A 21,927-nucleotide genomic window follows, 5' to 3' on the forward strand; every position below is an offset into this window, starting at 1 on the left:
TCAGTCCCACTCTGAATGATCTGAGTGATCTACACAGTTTTTACAAGTTCAAGGAAGTGCTTTAAGCGATGTAGAATAAGGCACAGTAATTTTTTTGTTTTTAGTTAATATTCATGGAGTGCAACAGTTTTTCTCTCAGTGGGAATTCTTATTTTACCTCTAAAATGCAGATAGTTTGGCTAATGACTCTATTTCAGTTTTAACTGAAAATACACCTTCAGGGAACATCATTATTTTAGTATGTAATTGAGAACACCCTGAAGTTATAATTCAAGACCAGCAGAGTGTTCAGTGCCTTGTAGTTTAAGAAGACTATGTAATAAACCAGCAACCGTCCTTTACATGTCAACTGTGCTAAAATAATGGCCACTGAGTTGTCCAGGTGCTAGCAACTGATTTTTTTGATGTTAAATTGTTCTTTTATAGAAGCTACTTGTCGTAGTCACATGATGATTTTTTTTTTCAAGGGAAAGGGACCTGGGGGTCCTGGGGACAGCAGGATGACCATGAGCCAGCACTGGGCCCTTGTGGACAGGAAGACCAATGACATCCTGGGGTGTATTAAAAGGGGGGTGGTCAGTAGATCGAGAGAGGTTCTCCTTCCCTTGTACTCTGCCCTGGTGAGACCACACCTGGAATATTGTGTCCAGTTCTGGGCCCCTCAGTTCCAGAAGGACAGGGAACTGCTGGAGAGAGTCCAGCACAGGGCGACAAAGATGCTGAAGGGAGTGGAGCATCTCCCGTGTGAGGAAAGGATGAGGGAGCTCGGACTCTGAAACTTGGAGAAGAGGAGACTGAGGGGTGACCTCATTAATGTTTACAGATATATAAAGAGTGAGTGTCAGGAGGATGGAGCCAGGCTCTTCCTGGTGACAACCAATGGCAGGACAAGGGGTAATGGGTACAAACTGGAACACAAGAGGTTCCACTTAAATTCGAGAAGAAACTTCTTCTCAGTGCGGGTGACAGAGCCTGGCCCAGGCTGCCAAGGGGGGTTGTGGAGTCTCCTTCTCTGCAGACATTCAAACCCGCCTGGACACCTTCCTGTGGAACCTCAGCTGGGTGTTCCTGCTCCGGCGGTGGGGTTGGACTGGATGAGCTTTCCAGGTCCCTTCCAACCCCTGACATTCTGTGATTCTGTGATGCTCATGCGTAATATTGAATATTTTGTCCATGATTCTTACTTAGCTATTTCACTATTTGGTTTGAATTATGTAAGTACTTTTCCTTCGAGTTTAATTTCGCTGAAGGAAGCTGTGAGCAGGAGGCCAGTCTTCCTTCCTTCAGGAAGAAATGCAAATAATTTGGAATTAGGAGAACCATGAAATAACTTAAATCTGGTACCTGTTCTGTCTTCTAAGTGGAACAATATTGTGGTAAGATAAGAGATGATAATACATCTTCAGTTCAGAGGAGAATATATTTGAGACAGTGAAATAAAATGCCTGCTGAAGTTCAACAAGGTCAAGGTTTCAATAGCTTTAATTTTTTAAATTATCACTGGAACAAGAATGTGTAAGGCCTGAAGGTAAAACTTGAAAATGACTGCATTACATCCAAGTTTTAGCAGTTGAAGTTAAGCTGAGTCCCCTTTGGGAAACTGCTTTGCAGACATTCATCACCTCCTTAAAAAAAAGCTTTCCTCACATAGAGAAAGGTGAATGAAAATCAGCTACCGCTTCTGTCATCCAGGTGTTGCTGTGCTAGATTTATTGCTGTGCGTTAGTAGATACACGTTACCTGGCAAGCGTAAGCAGCGTTGCAATGAAATCCTGTGTATTCACAATTTAATTCTGAAGTCTCCATTTCAAGATGAACAATTATCTCAGATGTACAATGTTCAGCACTTAGTGGGAATTTCTTAACCTTCCTCTTCTTAAAATGCAAAAACTTCTTCCATTGCTGATGTTCACTTTTGGACATGTAGACCATGCAAATACCCTGGAGGTACAAGGAAAATTCTTTATAAATAATAAAATTTGGGTCTAAGAGTATTTTCTGATAATGTGCTTGAGATTTTAGTAGTTTTCTTTAAGATGTGGGTTTACTTCCGATTTTACCTTTTTTGTATAATTGTCATAAAATCACAGCAGTCCATTCCCAACTAGAAAAGTCATTTGTGTTTTTAGCCGCTTCAGTACACTCTGTTTGTGTTGGAAACATTAATCAAAACAACTGAATCTTTCAGTAACTGAAGTAACGAAAACAATTTGCATGTAGAGAATCCCTGAATTTCATATATTGAGAGTGGATCCAGGCTGAGAAATATTTGATAGCTGAATGTAACCCTTAATGCTAGTAGGCAAAGATGTCTTTTGCAATGAAAATATTTCCATAGCAAAGTCATTATTTATTTCCTTCATTAAAACTTGAACCACCGTCTTCAGATTCTCGATTTATATGTACGACAATAACAAAAATCGTATTGTTTCAGGTGCAAGCAGTTAGCTAAGCTAAGGTTTCTGTTTGATTATGAGTGCCTTGGGTTTCTGTAGATCTTTATCAGTATTGACAAATGGCGGCAAAGAAAAAGGGCTTCTCTTAAATCTGAGCTGATGAAAGAAGTTTAGAAAATGCCTCAGGTCTGGTGAAAAACAAAACAACACATTATGAGTATTCTGTGCTTTTCCCTAAAAACACAGTAGAATCGTACATAAAAATTAGGGAGGTGTTGGAATTCATATTTCTTCCATTTCAGAAAACCCCCTATATTTACAACCCTTCAGAGACTTGCGATGTCACACATTATTGCAATTGTAGATTTCTATTCAATCGTTCCTGTAATGGCTCAATTAATAGTTGAATACGTCTCATTTTGATTGAAATTATTGGTAGAACTTTTGTAGGTCCTGGTGGGAAAAGGACCAGTTCCTAAATTTTTGACTTTACTTGAAGACCTAGCAATAAATGTTCACATTTTTTTAAAGCTTGAATAAATAATAATAAAATAAGAATAAATATGGTTTTAACTTGTATGTGCAAAATATTACAGCAGTGTGTTTGTTTTCACCCATCTCCATTGCATTTAAGAAACTTCTACTTGATACAATGAGAGTTGGATTTACTGACAGTAAATTATAAATATTATGTATTTTTCTCATATTTCATGTATATTCTTGCAAGACAGACTATGGTTTTACAATTGTTGTAACAGGAGATATAGTTGTCCTGGAAATAGTCCTGGAAATAATCTGTGTTTGAAGGATTTGAGGAAAACCTAAATCCTTTAATCGGTGTTAAAGTGAACTTGGGCACATGTATGTGTTAGAACAGCCTCAATTTTCTTCTAGATTAGTTCCTCAATTTATTTATAGATAAAGTACTTAACTATTTGTGCTGGCACAAAATGTGGGTGGGAAATGGGGCCGGAGAAGTCTGGCTCGTGTTTGGAACAGAATCACCCAAGTGCCGCTTCGTGTCCTTTTGTGGCCTGTGGTTTATCTCCAGAATTTGCTTAGAATCCATATGTGCTGACAATATGTTATATATCGTGTAACTTTATGTCCTTGCAAGATTTCAAGGTAATTTAGTTTGTGGTTGCCTTTGCATGATCTAGAAGAGAACAAAAATATAAATAAGAAATGAGGTTTTCGGTTCTTTTGTGATAGTCTGTGAAATCTGCTCAGGGCCTCTCTTATTCTCTCATCTTTGTTTCTCCTGTCTCTGGGCTGAAGGAATCACATCTTCCACCCTGCTGTCCATGTGAATATTTTCTCCTTTCTATATGCTGGCAAATCTGAATTATTTGATAGTTCTTCCCATCTGGTAAATCGCTGATTTAACAAGAGCAGTGCTTTTAGTCCACTCGAGTGCTAAATACCAGTGAGGGATTTTCACAGTGTTTCCAACTGAAATTTTTATTTCATGACACAAAAAGCAATGTCAAACGAAAATAAAACACATCTTTAATTTGGTAACTTTATATTTACATCATAAATAGGTAGTTTTATGCTTAAATATAGCATTTCCATAAAATGTAGAAAATTTCCTCTGTGCTGTTATCATATTGAAGAATACGCATTAAAAAATGCTGCACTCCAGGTTATTTTCTAGTCAATTGGATATTTAGGGTAACGTGCTCCATGTGCTCTCTTGTGATGACAGGGGAATTGAGTGGATCAGCTTGACTGGGTTTATTTCCTTTGCCACATCAACACCGAACAATCTGGGGCTGGTAAGGAATGAGCTGCAGCTGGTGGACCTGCCAACAGGTCAGTATTTCCTGAACAATCTGTCCAGCACACAGACAAATTTACTGTCAAGTGACAAACAGAAGTTCTTACTACTTAAAAATTATTTTGTCATGACAAAATAAAATAATAAAGCGAATTTTGAACTCGTTCTGCTCTTCTGTCTTTATGAAGCCACGTAATGTTTTCTGACTGGTGCTCTACAGACAGTCTTGAAACACCTTTGCAAAGATATCAATGACTTGAACTTATTAAAAGAATGAATATAGACGAGACTCAGGCGCAGACACACAGCATGGGTGTTAGTGGTGTGTCTTGTTCGAAAAATGCATATATTTCCATCTGTGTTTTGTCACAGTCTACACCCATTGTTTTATGTGCAGCTCAGATAGTGTTGAACCATTTATTGCGGTTTGTAGCAACAACAGGTAATTTTTCAAGGTAGGCCAGGTGCATGCCCAGATTTTGATTGTGTTTATGAATGTAATAGTAATAAAATAGGAGCTTTTACAAAGAATCAGAAGAGTTAAAAAGCTCTTTAAAAGATAAAATTGATAGCAAAACTAACAGCAGATTATGTGTGTTTTCAACTATTCCGGCCTTATAATGGATGACAAGTATATTTGCGATTGAGTCCAATACAATTTGTGAGATTAGACGGCCAAAAGTAGAAAGCGCTCCAATAATTTTAAATTCTTTTTGAACGTGAAAACCTAGAGCCATTTAATTTCTATCATAACTGAAGAGCCTGAGTCTTGTTACACGTGGCTAACTCTGGATTGCTTTATATACCATAAAGAGATTTTTTTTTTAATGTTTTTTTAAGCTTCTGCAAAAGCCTCAGTCTTTGTATTTTCCAGGGAGCTGCACAAAGAGCCTTTCTTTTCACATGACAATACTGTAGTTTTTTTCCAGATTGTGAATTTGTTTAAAATCAAACCAGAAAATGCATGTACTTTGTAAAACGCATTTAATGTCAAATGGGATTTTGATTTTTTTCACTCAGCTTGTTAATGGGTATTGAAACATTTATGAATGCAAGTGATAAAATGCTCAGTATTTCTGCAGGCAACCAAGTTTCAAGTAAGTTTGAATATCTGAAAACTTAGCTTATGGTTTGCTTAAAAAAATGTTACATTTTGTTTTTTAACACTTAGAAGGAAGGCTTAGCTACTTAACTGTTTGATTGCTGGTTCTTTTGTCACTAATTAGCCCAATGTTCCATGTTTTATGTTTCTGAACGACAATAAGAAAGAAAATTCCTCAGGTGTTTGATCACTCATGAAGAAAATAGAACTGGAAGGTTTCCTGGAGGCACCTCTGTCATGAGGGCTCTCCCTAGTATTGTTGATAACTAGATTAATTCACTAATTGGCATAAGATAAATAATTTAGCTCTGAGTCGCAACAAGAGTGGCTGAAGTTTGAAAACTTGCATTTTCCTTGAAAGCTAAGGGGATGAAACTTGCACAGGAGATGCTGCAATACTCCGGTGTTTGTAGATCGTTATTTATTTTAGTGATATGTGTAACACCTTTAATTCTGCAGCACTTTGTACAGGTGGGTGAAAATTTTGTTAAGGATGGGAGTGTAAATTCTGAGGGTTGATTCTTTTAGCTGGAAAGAGAGAGTGGTTCCGCTAAGTGTCGAATGACTCAGTACTTGGAAATACTTTCAGACTTAGTTTATGGCAGAGTTAATTTCTCTTACAAAACTTGTGATCTACTCATGAATTTCCTCCTTGGGGAACTGAGTCTCTATCTCATTGTCTGAGTGGAAAATAATAACTCCTTGAACTCTCTGTAATGCTGCTGATGCATCCATTTCAGTGGCTGTGCTCTGGAAGTGAGTCAGGTATTTTATTAGACAATACAGTTTACATCATACTTAGTCCTTTGAAACACAGTAAAACTGACAGTTACAAGAGTAACGTTAGATATGGCAAGTTACTTGGAGATGTTCTAGTGTGGTTCATAAATTATTTTTGTTTACAAGAGAATGGTTTATAAACTATTTCTGTATTTATATTTAGTTTAATAACTATTTCTGGTTTCCCCATCCAGGCAGGAGCGTCGCATTCCGTGGGGAGCGAGGCAATGATGAACCAGCTATTGAAATGATTAAGGTGTCTCATTTGAAGTAAGTAGATGAAACTTGTGAAGTTTATAAATTTTACTGTATTACATGAAGACCGTCATGAATTAACAGGAATAATAGAAACTCCAGGGAGTATAGGAAAGTGTGCAGCAGTATCAAGAGAAAAATATTTTAGAATATGAGTTCAAAGTGCAAAAGCTGTTGATGTTTCTGTGGTTGACTTTGTCACTTCAAGATCCCATCACATTGCAAGATAAATTGTTAATATTTTAGTTCTCTTAAGAATTATGTTCACTGAATTCACATTTTTGCTAATATTAGGGAGAATAAAAGTGCTGAACAGTTTTTGTCAGCTTTGATTATGTTAGAAGTTAATTTCCTTTTCTATAACTCACTTAAAACTAGAAGATTGGCATTAAAGGTAGAATGATATTTCACATGTTAATAATTTTTCCATGTACGTACTTCACACCTTTATAGTAATTGTTTAGTGGAAAACCAGGTGTGAGGTATAGTTGTTTTGGAGGTCAGCTGGAGAATGACCACACCATTTACCATCAAATGCTGCTTATTTTGAGATCAGGCCCGTGACAGGAGGCCCTGGTCTTTATAGCATCAAAAATAATAACATTAGTATTCTCTGAGATTACTTGCCTGTGTAAAATAAATTAGTGTTGAAGTTAATAAGTTATTGTCTCTAAATTTTAGAAGGTTTTTTCTTTACAGCAGAGGAAAAAAATTATTTTCTGTAGCTTGCATAGGAATATTTTCAGATGTATGTGTTCCAAAGAATTTGGAAGAGTTCAACCATATAATGGTTTTATTAATACATTAAAAATTAGGAATAGCCATGGGCTTAGATGAAGAGGTTAGAAGGGAGAACAAGGAAGGATAGTTCATTTGAATAGAGATTATTGCAGCTGACAATACGTACATCTGCAGAGCCTCTCTGTATTTTCAAGTTGCGTGTCAAAAGCGGTGGACTGAAAGTGTTTTCCTCATCTGGCTCCACAGCTAAAAGGTCTGAAGACATGACTGACAAGTGGTTTAGTGTAAGAGGATTTTACTTTCATTTATCACTGGATTAGGGAAGTGTCATGTGCCTGGAGTAAAGAAAAAAATCCATCCAGCCTGGAGTGTTGATATGTCTTTCTGATCTGTTGTGCAATCCTCAATTCTGGCTGAATATGGCTGAATTAGAGGTGCTGCTGCTTCCTCTGAATTCCTTCCTTTGTCTCCTTTACAGTAATTGAGCAGTACCACCTGACAGAAATGTCTAATTCTTGTTGCTGTGAAGGAGGATTCTTTTTCAGACACTATTGCACTTCAGTAGCTCAAGGAAATCACAAGGTTCAGAGTGGGGTTTGAGCCAGGTTAATTTACTCTGCCTTCTCTTAGTTTTTGAGGGTTTCCAGAGTGCTGATGTGAACAAGATGTGTGAAGAACAATGCTCAAATTAAAATGGAATGATTAATTTTGATGTAGTAAATTCTTATTTGTTTTAGGCAGTACCTAGCTGTAGTATTTAAAGACAAACCACTGGAGATCTGGGATGTCAGAACATGCACTCTGCTCAGAGAAATGTCTAAAAACTTCCCTATAGCAACAGCTTTGGTAAGGAATAAAATATGTTACTTACTGTTTATTAAATATGTTGAGGTAGTATAAAAATCCATAAACAGTTTTGCAGCAAAATGTTACTGTATCTGTAGCATACAGATAAGTGCTTGGACTGTTGCATTTTCATCTGGCATCAAATAGAGGCAAGAAGAAAGGAGGTACTGGTACAAAAATCTGGTCTGCTCCTTGGATGGTGGGGGAGATACCACAGAAAGCAAACTTCATTGAAATCATTAGAATTAACAGGAAAGTCCCCAGTGAATTCAGGGAGTAAAACTTTGTCTTTTCTGTTTTTCCTGGACGCTTTTTCACAGGAGTGGTCACCTTCTCATAACTTAAAGAGCCTGAGGAAGAAGCAGTTGGCAGCTCGAGAGGCCATGGCCCGACAGACGGTTGCGTCAGACGCTGAAGTCAGCAGCGTCGAATCTTCTGTTATCAGGTATTTCTCATTCTCTTCTCCATTAGTTGTTGTTTTCCACTGTGTGCCATTGTTCTATAGGGCAGAATATTTTTGAAACTGATTCTTGAGTACGTATCAGGCAAAGAAACTCTATGGGCCTCCCTTTAACCTTTAGATGCGCAACTTGGATTTACTGCTGGATCAGAGCAGCAGTGTCCCTGGCTCAGGTGTGTCTGTAGCAGTCTAGTGACCTGGTTCTTGAAGCACAACTCTTACTTGCCCCCAAACATTTCCACAAGTGTATAAATGATTTATCTGTTGCTTTTGGTGAATTGTTTTGAAGGAAATACTCATTTATTTTGCATTAGTTAGGGAGGATTTGCCTTGCAGTTCTAATTTCAATAAATAAATACTTTGTGTCTCATTGTGTTCTCTTTAAAGCTTATTACAGGAAGCTGAAAGCAAATCGGAGCTGAGCCACAACATTTCTGCCAGAGAGCACTTTGTGTTTACAGCTGCGGATGGGCAGGTTTATCATCTCACAGTGGAAGGAAACTCAGTCAAAGACAGTGCAAGAATTCCTCCAGATGTGAGTTCCAGTTTTCTGTATCGTTCATGCTTTAATTTTTTTCTTCATTACAGTTGCCAGAAAAACAAATGAGGGATATGAATTGTAATGGCAAGTGGTCATTAATGCAGTAGTTTGAAATATGAAAGTTCTAACATCAAAAACTATAGCAATTCTCTTTTAACATTCTTATAGTTTTGCTGTTGAAATAAATGATTTTGTTTACAAGTTGGAATCTTCATAGGCCCTGACTTGTTTTCTGAATAAATTACGTGACATGTTTTTAAGAAACATAGTAAAGCATATAGAAAAAACTTCAATAGCAAAGAGGATGTTAATGAAATGTGTTTGTGTGCTGTTAATAGATTTTAACTTATGTCATAGGAGGACTAGAGTAGACCAGAGCGCTCTTTTCTGAGTTTTAAACTTGGGTTTTTTTCCAGTTATTCTGAAGCACAATCTTTCTTCTTTCAGTCGTTCTTGAAGGCTTTGATAAATTTAACTTACAAATAGGAATGATTTTATTTTTGTTTCCTACTTTAGTGTACGCTAGTGTTGTGTGTAATGAGGTCTTTTTGGTGTTGGTGCTCCCTTGCAACAAGAGACAGAGAACCCAATATTTCTTACAAGAAAATGTCTTTTAAAGCAGATTGAAGCAAATACGACTGACTTGATGAATCTTTGTATTCAATAAAATTGTTTCTGTTTTAACTGAGTGGAATTTGATCTGTTATGTCATATAATACTAAAAACAAACAAACGAACAAAACCCCTAAAGTTGAAATGTTTGTTCCTGTGTTCAGCTATGTTAATCACAAGATTGTATTCTACTTCTTAAATATTTCCAGGGGAGCATGGGCAGCATCACATGCATTGCCTGGAAAGGGGATATCCTGGTTCTTGGAGATGTTGATGGGAACCTAAACTTCTGGGATTTGAAAGCCAGAGTATCCAGGTATGAATACAGATAAAGTCTAATAAACATGAGATAATGAGTGTTAGAATTTTTTTTCCCTTTCATTTTTGTCCTTCACTGTAGGAGGTCTCCTGTGCTGTTTGAAGTGAAAAATGCGAGTATTTCGAAATAAAATTTCAGAAAATGCCTACTTTGTTACAATACTCTACATTTCATCTTCCGTATTTTCAGATGGAGTAACATTTTATCCAAGTTTTTCAAACGGCTAAATATCCATATGTTAAATCTGCAATGTGTCTGATAAAACATTAAGCGGTGTAGTTTTTATTTCAAGTGTTTAATCTTTTTAGGTTTCATTATAATGTGGATAGACATTTATGTATGTGTGTGTGTGTATATATATATATATATATATGTATGTATAGTTCTCCTCCTCAGTCTGTACAGTGTCAGGATCTGCAACATTAGTGGAGGCATTTAACTACCCACAATATTAGGTATAGAATTATTGATACTACTCTTGTCCTTTTCCTAGGGGCATTCCTACACACCGAAGCTGGGTGAAAAAGATACGATTTGCCCCAGGGAAAGGAAATCATAAACTTCTTGCCATGTACAACGATGGAGCAGAAATTTGGGACTCAAAGGAGGTGTTTGTTGTTTTGATAAATACTTCTTTGCAAAATACACATATTCCTTCTGAAAATCAGGACGTTGGGGATTAAGTTTTACTTGGTCATGATTTCTTGCTGATAGTTGTATAATAAAGTTTTATGGCTTTTCTCTGAAGACTTTTAGTTCCTATAAAGCATTTTTAAGGTGTCATCAATGGAAAGTACCTTTCATACATAAAGCTGACAAAGTCTCTGAGATACACTTTGTTATTCTTTTGTAATGTTTTTGAGGCAGCCATTGAAAATATAAGGGGGAGTCCTCAATCTTAAAATTGAATCTGTGGACAAGGGATTTTTTAACTGCAGGTGTCTTAACTTCTTTGCATATTCGAGAGTATGGGTTTAATTTGTTTGGGAATGCCTGATAGTTAGACACTTGTTAATTAACATTGTCTAGTTTCTCATCTTATTAAAAAATTCTGTTTAGTAATGTTCACACATCTTCCAGGGTTTGCTCTAAAGGTCATTCAGGGGATTATAGCACCATGGGGAAGGAAAGAGAATTGTGCTGTCATAACTTAGCACCCTGGAGTAAGTGCAGTGTATGAGGGTATGCAGTGGGAATTGGAATTTTTTTCTGTTCACTTTGTAGTGATCACCAGCTCACTCAGACACTTAATTTGAACAACATGTAACCCTCCATTGATGATAAGAGTTGGCCAGCAGATATGACCAACAACTGTGAATTATGTAGGCAGAGTAGAATACTAACCCATGAGTCGCTCCTTGAATAATGTTTAAATAGTTTTGATGCCACAGGATACTCCTTGTGTAGCTGTTCCCTCTCTTTTTCTGGGACAAGGCAAAGAGTTTCCTACATTAAAATATTTAAAATTAATTCACATTTTCAGCCATATATCTTTCAGAATATCTGTAAAAATATTTTGCAGTCTCAGTGCTATTATCCGTATAATCCTCTCCTTGGAACTTCGCTTTAACCGACAACCAGTTATGTCATATTTCCACATTTTCCTCTAATTTCCTCTGTTCTATGAGTAATTGTGCTCTGGGGCTCTTGTACCTTGTATCTCTCTAACTCCATGCTCTGCTATAGAACAAGGAAAAGGAAACTACTGACCCATAGTTTAAGTGAAGTTTAGAAGGTTTTATTTATCTCTTTTGTGGACAATAAATCATGCTATTCCCATAATATTATGTTAGTAGTATGCTCAAATGAATTTCTAGACAAGTTCAGTATTTATCAAGATAGGGTATGTTTATGAAGAACATGGGTTAATTAATAAGAAGTTCACTTCCACCCTGATGCATGTGTGCTAGATCAGGGACTGGAATTAAAGAGGGGTGCAAATTTACACTTGTTTATTGTGGAGATTTTTTGTCAGAAAAGAAGACAAAAAAGGCAGCTCTACAGCTGTGCTCAAAAGGATCTTTTCTTAGCTCTCATGTAGGGAAAAAATACAGTTTCAGGGCAACCATGTGCCCTGCTCCAAGGTTTCTAAATTCCGTACTCTCCAGAAGAGACCATCATTAAAGTGATTTATGGCTAACTTCACCTTTTATTGCAAATTCGGTGCTCTGCCTCGTGGGCATGTGACAGAGTTCTACGCTGTGTGATAGAGAGCCTGCTAAAAATGAAAAATAACTTTTCCAGGTACAAATGGTGAGCAGTTTGAGAAGTGGAAGAAACGTGAATTTCCGAATCCTGGATGTAGACTGGTGCACTTCAGACAAAGTGGTCCTGGCGTCCGATGATGGGTGCATCCGAGTTCTAGACTTGTCCATGAAAACGTCGTGTTTTAGAATGGATGAGCAGGACTTAATAGGTATGTTGATTTTCTTTTTTGCTATTGATGACAGTGTGCCCAGGTGGCCAAGAAGGCCAATGGTATCCTGTCCTGTATCAAAAATAGCGTGGTCAGCAGGACAAGGGCAGTGATCCCTCCCCTGTACTCTGCATTGGTGAGGCCACACCTGGAGTATTGTGTTCAGTTCTGGGCCTCTCAGTTCAGGAAGGAGATTGAAGTGCTGGAGCGGGTCCAGAGAAGAGCAACAAGACTGGTGAAGGGACTTGAGCACAAGCCCTATGGGGAGAGGCTGAGGGAGCTGGGCTTGTTCAGTCTGGAGCAGAGGAGGCTTAGAGGTGAGCTCAGCACTCTCTAGAACTACCTGAAGGGCAGTTCTAGCCAGGTGGGGATTGGTCTCTTCTCCCAGGCAGTCAGCAATAGGACAAGGGGGCATGGGCTTAAACTCTGCCAGGGGAAATTGAGGCTGGAGATTAGAAAGCAATTCTTTGCAGAGAGAGTGGTCAGCATTGGAATGGCTGCCCAGGGAGGTGCTGGACTCACCGGCCCTGGAGGTTTTTCAGCTGAGATTGGACATGGCACTCAGTGCCATGATCTGGTCAGTGGACTGGAGTTGGACCAAGAGTTGGACTTGATGATCTCTGAGGTCTTTTCCAACCCAGTCGATTCTGTGATTTTGTGACTGCTGGATATTTCATTTTGAAGGTGGACTATAAAAACATTCAGTGCTTCTGTTAGAACACAGAATTGTCATATGTAGATGATTAGGTGTCCCTATAGTGGTAAATTTTGTAGGCTTAGGGATGAATGGGTGTTTTTTTGGTGCACGTTTAGTCTCCTAAATAAACTACATTTTAAAATATCTTAATTGGAACATAAATTAACAAAATAAGAGTGTTTTGTACAGGTGTCTAGCAAGATGACTTAAAAAGCCTCAGTACATCAACTGGGTATCAGTACCTATGTCATTGATATTCTTTGCATGATTTTTGAAACATTTGTTAAAGTGCAAAATCAGAGATATCAAAGGCAGTTTGTAGACTGATTCATTGCTTTTCAGAATAGATATTCCCACTGAACTCTAGAATAGCAAAAACAGTGCTGTTTGACATTTTTGCCACATGTTTAAGAACAGAATGAAAATATTTAACTATTTAAATAGTTAACTAAGCTACATTTTCCTATTTTTTGCTATTGGTGTTCCAAATAACTGCTTTTGTTTTGGTCTCTTTGGTCAATCCTGCCTTTACTCATAATATTTCCTTAAAACCCATAGATTCTGACTAAGACATATGTAATAAACAAAATTGGGATGTGGGGAGCTGTGATACGGGATATTTGAGACAACACATAATTTATCACAGCTATTTTTACCATCAAATGAATGTTCTGTAATATTAAGCTATAAAAATGGATGTTCTAAAACCAAGCACACTGAAATGAGGATATGCCAGGGTTCCCTGTGATTTAAGTATCCTGCCTATGCACTGTGATAATCTTTTAATTACAAAATCACATTTACATGACTCCTACATCATTCAGTGCATATGAAGTACAGGGAATCACTGAATATTTAATAATGTAACTGGTTGGTACTTGTTTTTCTCCTAAGTCACTGGGTAACATTTACTGCATATCATCCAAACCTTGTACTGAATACAGACTTACTAACTTCTGAATTTGCATGACAAGAGCTTGAACTGTAATTTTCATCCTATTTCTTTGCTAATATAGATATGTATTAAACCTTACCACATCCTTTTCAGATAATGGGTATTAATCCTTGTATTATACTGTAGAAACTGTGGTTGCAAAGCAAAACTAAAACATGTATTATGTTACATTTTGGTATAGCTGTACTTATTTTCCAGCATGTCCTTGAAGTAGCAATAATCATCGTATACAGCTCTAATTAATGCCAGTATGATATATTCCAGGACTCTATGGTTAAAGTCAATGTGGAATGTCCTGAAATTCTCATTTGAGTGTGGTTGATAATGCTGTACCTTCCATGAAATGTTTTTCCCTGCGTTTCAAGATAAGCCTTTATATTTAGTAACCTCTGCTGTGTATATGAAAAGCCTGTGATTTGTGATTTTCTTCTGGTGCTTGCAAACAAGGTGGTACATTTTATGGTTACAGAACAGGGTGTTATTGCACATTAGCCACTCAACAATGAATCTTTTTCCTTTTGTTTCAGAACCTGCATGGTGTCCCTATCTGCTTGTTCCAAGGGCTTCATTAGCTTTAAAAGCATTCTTGTTGCATCAGCCATGGAATGAGAAGTACTCTCTAGATATTATGAACATGTAAGAAGAAATATGTGTCTCTATACAAAATATTATTATTGTTTTAAATCCTACATCTTTTAGTAGTCTTTCTGTGCAAATAACTGTTAGATGTATAAGTTTCCTCACTCTTTGGGACAGTAAAATAATAGCGTCGCTATTTATTACTAAAAGTCATGAATAGAAAAGACTTTAAGGGCAAGTGTTTTATTTCTTTTGACTTTCAGTAGCCCTTGGCTGTTGAAAACTGCGGTCTCCTTTAAGGTACTGGCAATATTTTAATGTCATTTACAGGTTATATTACTTCAGAGAACAACTGTGTGTTCTCTTTGTTCAAGAAGTTAACGTAAGAATAGTCAGAGTTGATTCCTGCAGTATAATTGAAAGTCTCACTGATGGGTCTGTCTTTACTCTTAGCTGCGCTTCACCTCATAGTAGGAGCAACTCTTGATGTCTTTTATTGTGTTCGTCACATAATACTGGGCCAGGCGTTGTCATTTTCATTAATTTCAAGGTTAATGAATGAAAGTGGGAAGAGAAAGATTGATGGCACTGACTCTGAGGTTGAGAGAAAGCAAAACCAGTCACTCGTTACTATTTTGGAGCTAGTAACTAGACAAAGAATCTTGCATGAATGGCTCACCATAAGAACGTGAAAGATTTTTCCATATATGTTCCTCTGTTTTTCTCCTACCGGTAACACTTTTCCATTTCAGATAATTCTGACGTTTTTGTTTCTTTTTTTGTTTTTTTTTAATACAGTGATTACCCAGAGAATGAAAATATTAAAAACCTTCTTCAGGAGCAGTTGAATTCATTGTCCAAGTAAGAATATTCCCTATTAATATTTGAATGAGCCAGGGAATTCAGAGAAGGCAAAAACCTGAAATTTGTGGCAATTCACAGCTTAATGAAAAAAGGATGCTTATTGCCTCTCTGAAGAAAAGCTTGAGTAACAACAGCTTTTATTTTAAACACAGTTAATTTTTATTAATCTAATCTTAAAGGTAGTGCTTTAGTAAAGTTTTAAAATTTTCATTTCTATTTTTTCTAATTAAAAATAAGCCACAATACAATCTCAGATATATTTTTTTTCAAATGAGCAAACTATCTCAAAGTGGTTTGTTAATTATTGACCAAACAGTCCAGATGTCCTGTTCTGGATGTATAAAGCTTGATGGAAGTCAGTATTGAATTTTTAACATTGACTTATCATAGCAGTAGCTGACAACAACAGTTAAAGTTGTGATTAGGCTTAGTGTGTGATTTGTAACTGACCAGTGAGCATTCATAAATTTTTAGGCAGTACTTCACAGTGATGTCTGGTTCTTTGATGTTGGTCCAGACCGTATTGGACACCGATACATAAATACTCCAAGCTTTGTTAAGATATTTAAGCTCTGATGAAGACGACCAATTCTAAGAATCTTGTATTGAAGATACACTTCCATAGTAATGTTCGTGCATGTTGCTCTTCTTACAAAGAGAAGAGATTTTGTCATTCCATTTGAACAATGAAAATTATATATAAAGCTAGTCAGCTGGAGGTTTTCCATTTTCCTTTTGTCTTTTCATTTAGTAGGATAGAAAAGATAACTGAGCGTATTTTTATCCAGTCTGAAACATATGTAGAAAACCTAAATTCCTGCATGTGGAGCTCATGCTATGGCACTACACAGCTGCAAAATTATTTGTAATTGAATTAATCTTGTAATTGGTAGAATCACTGCACACTAATTTATGGCTTTGTGTACACCCTTGTGGTGGTTCCCTTTACTACAAGAATAAGGTGTTCCTGACAAACATCACTGTTTGTATTTAAACTGGTAGACTGACTTGCACCTTGAGATCAATTATATTTCAAATTATGTCATCTTACTGTTGTAATTGTTTCGATAGATGCATTTTTTAATTTCAGAAAAGAGATTGTGTATTTTTGGTTTGGTTTTGTTTTTCAGTTTGTAGGCGATATATCCCATTTGTGTTCAAAACCAACCAAACAAAACAAGTTGGACGGCATTTTACAGTTTATTTCTGGCTTTCTCCTTTTGCAGTGACATAAAGAAACTTTTGCTTGATCCAGATTTTACTCTCTTGCAGAGATGTCTCCTGGTTGCCAGGTAGGAGAGATTCAGATAATTATAGTGATTATTTCCTAATACAAACTTGATCCTGTTAACACACATGCATGTGCTGAAGTTTAAGTACTCAGCTAATTCTCCTTTAGCTGGGTGCAATTCCTGAAGTACTTTGTTACTGACATATTCGAGTGGTTTCAAGATAGAGAATTGAAATGTTACCCTACAGAAACAGTTTTATTTGCTTGCTGGATGCAGAGAACTTCCTTCAGTCTTGGTGGTACTTCCATAAATGCAGTTTGATAACTATATTACATTGAGTTGTACGATGTCCAAAAATGTGAGTCAGAACTTCACAATGCACAATGGTTCATATGCAAACAGGGGAAGGCCTGTTTTTTAGTTTAAATTGATTTGTTCTGTGTTGTTCTTCTGGCTAAACTGTAGCTAATTTTAGTCTGTCTATATTCAGAAATGTTTTCAAACTTAGTAACTTCTGTGTAGTTGAAAGAAGATGGTAGTGATTAAGTGTAAAAATAAAATAAGTAAAATGATAATAAAATATAAATATCCACATATTTATACGCTGAATACTCACTAGGCTTAATTGCTATTCTAAGTTTTCTGCGCAATCTCCTACTTCTCTACTTGCTGAATGTACTTGCTGCTTCTTTTCATGTAGTTTGTCCAATTCACAATGCAAAGTACTTGTGGTGGCCACAAGAAAGCATGGTCTTTGTAAGAAGATATTTTAAATGTCTAATATTTTTATGTGTCACATGAAGAAATACAAACATATTTCACGTCCTGATTTGTGTTTTCTCAGACTGTATGGGGATGAATCAGAGCTGCATTTCTGGACCATTGCTGCCCACTATTTGCACAGCTTATCCCAGGAAAAGCCTGAAAAACCAGCGGACACAGGTGTCCTTCCAGAGCAGTTGGTTAATCCCTTGGATATCTGCTATGACATACTGTGTGAAAATTATTACTTCCAGGTATTTCAAGGAGTTCAAAAATATAATTAATAAGAATGTCATCAGCACAACGAACGCTCAGCATTTTAACCTTCTTACCTTACAACTTTTCACTACTCATATCTCACTTTTATTAGGAACATACCACTCTGGATTAAATCACTCCCTGTTATTTAAAAATAGGGGGTGTTCCAGAAACTCTCAAAATACTTCTGTACCTTTTAAATGCTCATTTTTATTTCTCGTGGTAGTCTTACATTTGAAGTATTTCTCTTTCTTTGTGCAGAAATTCCAACTTGAAAGGGTAAATCTCCAGGAAGTGAAGAGATCAACCTATGATCATACCAGGAAATGTGCTGATCAGCTTCTTCTCTTGGGCCAGGTTTGTGGGTAATATTTGAATTTTTTACTCTTCTTCCCTGTCCATTTTATGTACTTAACCTATTCAAGTAAAGTTTTGTCTGACTCATATGTGTTGTTTCATACCCTTATTCATCCAGTACATAGTTTTTGCACAGCAGACTCTCTGTAATGACATTGTATATGGTAATATTGGGTGTTGTCTTCTTCAGACTAATTCATTTTCATGGGAACCCTGTAAAAACTTTATTTCCATTTTGTCACTAGAAAAGAAAAATTACATTTGGAGTTTCCCAGAAAGAGCTAAAATTAACATCTTTGGGATAACTCAGCCTGCACTTAGTACTCTCATTTTAGGTAGCAAAGGATGTACTAAGCTTTTGGCAGATGTGCAGTGAGCAGTGAGACACTGTACAGAGCTGCTCACTGAGACCCTGATAAGAGTATTGTTGCAGTTTAGATCATGAGCCCTTCCCTGCTAATGCAGTTGTGCTGCATCCATTTCAAAAAAATAGCCTTGGAACAACTAGCTTGAACTTTAATGATTTCTATGCCACTGTGCATTAAAGCCTGTCAACAAATGTTACCAGTAAAACACGCCAGAAATATTCAGTCTGTAGATATTCTGTTTAAAATGCCGGTTTCTTGAAATTTTAAAATGCCAGCTTATTAAATCACTCTGCTGGATTTTAATATGGATTTAATGTGGCTTTTCGTTATTTCTGTAGTTATCTAAGCCATCAGCTTGACTGATCTCACCAAATCGACCTCTCTAGAAGTTAGGCGCATCACTTTTAGTAATAGGCAGAGATATCGTCCCTGCAGTGATTCATTCCACCTGGGGACAGGTGTCTGCAGCCAGTGTAATGAACCCCCCTGATTAGGTGCTCAGCTGTAGCTAACATTTTAAATTGATGAAATCTACCTCTGTTTTAAAATATCAAGTATTGAATCATTCCTTGAGATCCTGGGCAGTTGCTGCACCTTTACAGTTTCATTTCTCTCTGTGTATTTTAAACGCTTCCGTTCCTTTTATAGCTCTGCAAAAGTTTATGCAAACAAGGAAATAAATATTTTGAATTAAATTTTTCTTTGACCTCTTCTAGAAAAGCTATCCTTGCTACAGATGCCTTATTGAAATAGAATCTTAGTTATCATTATGCTGGCAGACATTTTTATAGCCTCTTTTAGAATAACTTTCATTGTTACTTGTTCTATGTCTTAAAAAGGGTACAAATATAAAGACTTTTAAATAAAAGTCATTATGTTGTGGTCAAAGTTATATGTATGTTTTTTCTCATACCAGACTGACAGAGCAGTACAACTGTTGTTAGAAACAAGTTCAGAGAATGCACATTATTACTGTGATTCACTCAAAGCTTGCTTGGTCACAACTGTCACCTCATCAGGTCCATCTCAAAGTACCATTAAACTGGTAGCAACCAACATGATCGCCAATGGAAAGCTCGCAGGTAAAATGGGGCTTGAATTTTCTGTTTGCTTATCAAGTAGTAATTCTTATCTTATTAAGGCTGCTGATAGAGACAGAAGAGGAGAAAGTCCTATTGTAATAGATCTTATGTCTTGCATATGGTATAGCGTGCACTACCTAAAGTAGTTAACACAAAAATTATCAGTAACTCAGTTATAAAATTCAGCTTGGTTTTATTTCTTTTCATTGGAATATGTATTTCTACAGTAATTCTCTTAGCGCTTGTTTACTGAGGCTGAGCACATTAAGCTACATATTTTCCACTTCCCTAATTAAAGAATTAATTAAGAATTGGTGTCTTATAGACAGATGCAGACTTGGTTTCCTTTCCAGTTCTGAACTTGTTTCAAAACGTGTTTTCTGACATGTGCAGGTTAGTTTTGCTTAATGCAAGAGATGTTCACCGTATGATGATTGACCGAAATATTCAAAGACATGCGGAGAAACTACAAATGTCTGTACTTGCCTGGAAAAAATACTTTCTACTCTGTGGACAATTAACACTTGTATTATACAGAGTGCTTTTCATTTTCCAGAGGGTGTGCAGTTGCTGTGTCTGATCGATAAGGCTGCTGATGCCTGTCGCTACTTGCAAACTTACGGTGAATGGAATCGCGCGGCATGGCTTGCAAAGGTATGTAATTTCTCAATTTTCAGTTTGCCAACATAAATTACCTGCTTAGTGTATGTAGCTATGAAGGCTGATGAGGGTGCTGAAGTCCTCCGGAGTTAAAAAACTGGAGCATCAGTTTGAAATATCATCAGGAGTTCTTTCCATGTGGTAAGCTATAACAAGCCCGTGTATTCAGTCAGTGTTGACGGATTCTTCTTCAGCCGTTTGGCTGCAGAGGTCTGCCCTTGCCATCCAAATAACGAGATTGGGACCTGAAAATGTTTGGAATACTCAATTTTCTAATATTTGAGCAGTGGTTCGTGACGTTGCATGTACCTGTAGAGTACTGAGTTCATAATAAACTAAAAAAAACCATTCCTGAGGTGGATAAGTAATTAGGCAGTGACTTTGTGCTGAACTCCATGTAGCATGTGTGCTGATTTTAAAGTTAGCACCAACCTAATAGATTTACATTGATTTCTGGTTTGCTATGGAGATGCAATAGCAATAAAAGTACCTAGATACAGAATTAATTCTCCAAATTATAATGGACAGGACTCATTAAGGATCGTCTTTCAGTGTCTCTAAGTAAAATTTATGTTTCCTGCAAAAAGTATAGAAAAATTCATACTCAGATTTTCTAAGTGTTAAGAAAAATGAAGATGTTCATTAAAGGAGAAAGATTTCTAATTTCTTGATATTTGAGGGTTTAGAAAAGCCTTGTGTTAAAAATCATGTTAATCACATATAATGTGGAGTGATCTGAGGGGAATATTTTTATACCTTATATTTCTAGTTTTTCTTCGTGTTGTATTCACTCAAGGCATGTGTACTTTTTATAAAAAAACTGGTAGTTTCAAATGCTTTTACTTCTGCTTCAAGTATTTCACTGAAAAGACAAAACACACACACACACAAAAAAACCCAGAAGTAGAGTGCTGTCTTTAGTTAGCAGCTGTGAATTCGTAACTGGTTTTCCCATCTCTCACAGGTTCGTTTGAACTCGGAGGAGTGTGCTGATGTGTTGAAGCGTTGGGTAGATCACCTTTGCTCTCCACAAGTCAACCAGAAGTCCAAAGCCATTCTGGTCCTCTTGTCACTTGGGTGCTTTACGAAAGTTGCAGAGATGTTGCACAGGTAAAGATGAAACAGCACAATCTGTATTTTGTCTTGTCTAAAATTGTAATTTAAGCATTTGTTGCTGAGGAGGAGGGAGGGTTCTGCAGTTTGATTTCTGACGTTTGTTTCTGTTTTATCATTACTGTTGTCTACAACTGCCTGAAAAGATGTTGGAGTGTGGAGGGTGTTGGTCTCTTCTCCCAGGTAACTAGTGATAGGATGAGAGGAAATGGCCTCAAGTTGCACCAGGGGAGGTTTAGGTTGGATATTAGGAAAAAAATCTTCCCAAAAAGGGTTGTCAGGCATTGGAACAGGCTGCCCAGGGCAGTGGTGGAGTCACCATCCCTGGAGGGGTTTAAAAGACCCGTAGATGAGGTTCTTAGGGACATGGGGTAGTGGTGGACTTGGCAGTGCTGGGTTAATGGTTGGACTCAGTGATCTCAAAGGTTTTTTCAAACCAAACAATTCTAGGATTTTATGTTTTACTTTAACTACCTTTAACCTCAGCAGTGCATCATTTCTGTATGGTGGAACCGATGATTCTGTTGCAGTTTCAGTAGATATGCTGGCATTTAATTTGCTACAGGCTTTAAGATTGATAGCACCTATTGACAAAGCAGTAACAGCTTATAGTAGCTACGAGTATTTCTGAGTAATCTGAGCTTTCAAAAATTTTCCATCAAATGTCAGTTCCTTGCGTGCAAGGAGGCTGGGGAGGTGTAAGAAACTTGGGGAGAGGGCAATGTCAGGTGAACAGGTGCGAGGGGAGCACA

At 37.0% G+C, this 21,927-nt stretch overlaps 1 protein-coding gene across 4 annotated transcripts in view; it reads left to right on the forward strand.

Annotated features, from left to right (window-relative positions):
• Positions 1 to 21,927, forward strand: part of WDR11 (WD repeat domain 11) — a 44,343-nt gene that overhangs the window by 18,985 nt on the left and 3,431 nt on the right. For all 4 annotated transcript variants that reach the window (XM_065843576.2, XM_065843577.2, XM_065843578.2 and 1 more), the window contains exons 12-27: positions 4,105 to 4,211; positions 6,253 to 6,328; positions 7,792 to 7,900; positions 8,221 to 8,345; positions 8,748 to 8,895; positions 9,723 to 9,829; positions 10,326 to 10,440; positions 12,077 to 12,248; positions 14,428 to 14,536; positions 15,278 to 15,340; positions 16,570 to 16,635; positions 17,420 to 17,591; positions 17,857 to 17,952; positions 19,237 to 19,402; positions 19,959 to 20,056; positions 21,027 to 21,172. In XM_065843576.2, the coding sequence (XP_065699648.1) occupies positions 4,105 to 4,211; positions 6,253 to 6,328; positions 7,792 to 7,900; positions 8,221 to 8,345; positions 8,748 to 8,895; positions 9,723 to 9,829; positions 10,326 to 10,440; positions 12,077 to 12,248; positions 14,428 to 14,536; positions 15,278 to 15,340; positions 16,570 to 16,635; positions 17,420 to 17,591; positions 17,857 to 17,952; positions 19,237 to 19,402; positions 19,959 to 20,056; positions 21,027 to 21,172 (1,875 nt within the window). The remainder of the gene's footprint in view (positions 1 to 4,104; positions 4,212 to 6,252; positions 6,329 to 7,791; positions 7,901 to 8,220; positions 8,346 to 8,747; positions 8,896 to 9,722; positions 9,830 to 10,325; positions 10,441 to 12,076; positions 12,249 to 14,427; positions 14,537 to 15,277; positions 15,341 to 16,569; positions 16,636 to 17,419; positions 17,592 to 17,856; positions 17,953 to 19,236; positions 19,403 to 19,958; positions 20,057 to 21,026; positions 21,173 to 21,927) is intronic.

Source organism: Patagioenas fasciata, chromosome 8, assembly GCF_037038585.1.
Source record: "Patagioenas fasciata isolate bPatFas1 chromosome 8, bPatFas1.hap1, whole genome shotgun sequence".
NCBI lineage: Eukaryota > Metazoa > Chordata > Aves > Columbiformes > Columbidae > Patagioenas > Patagioenas fasciata.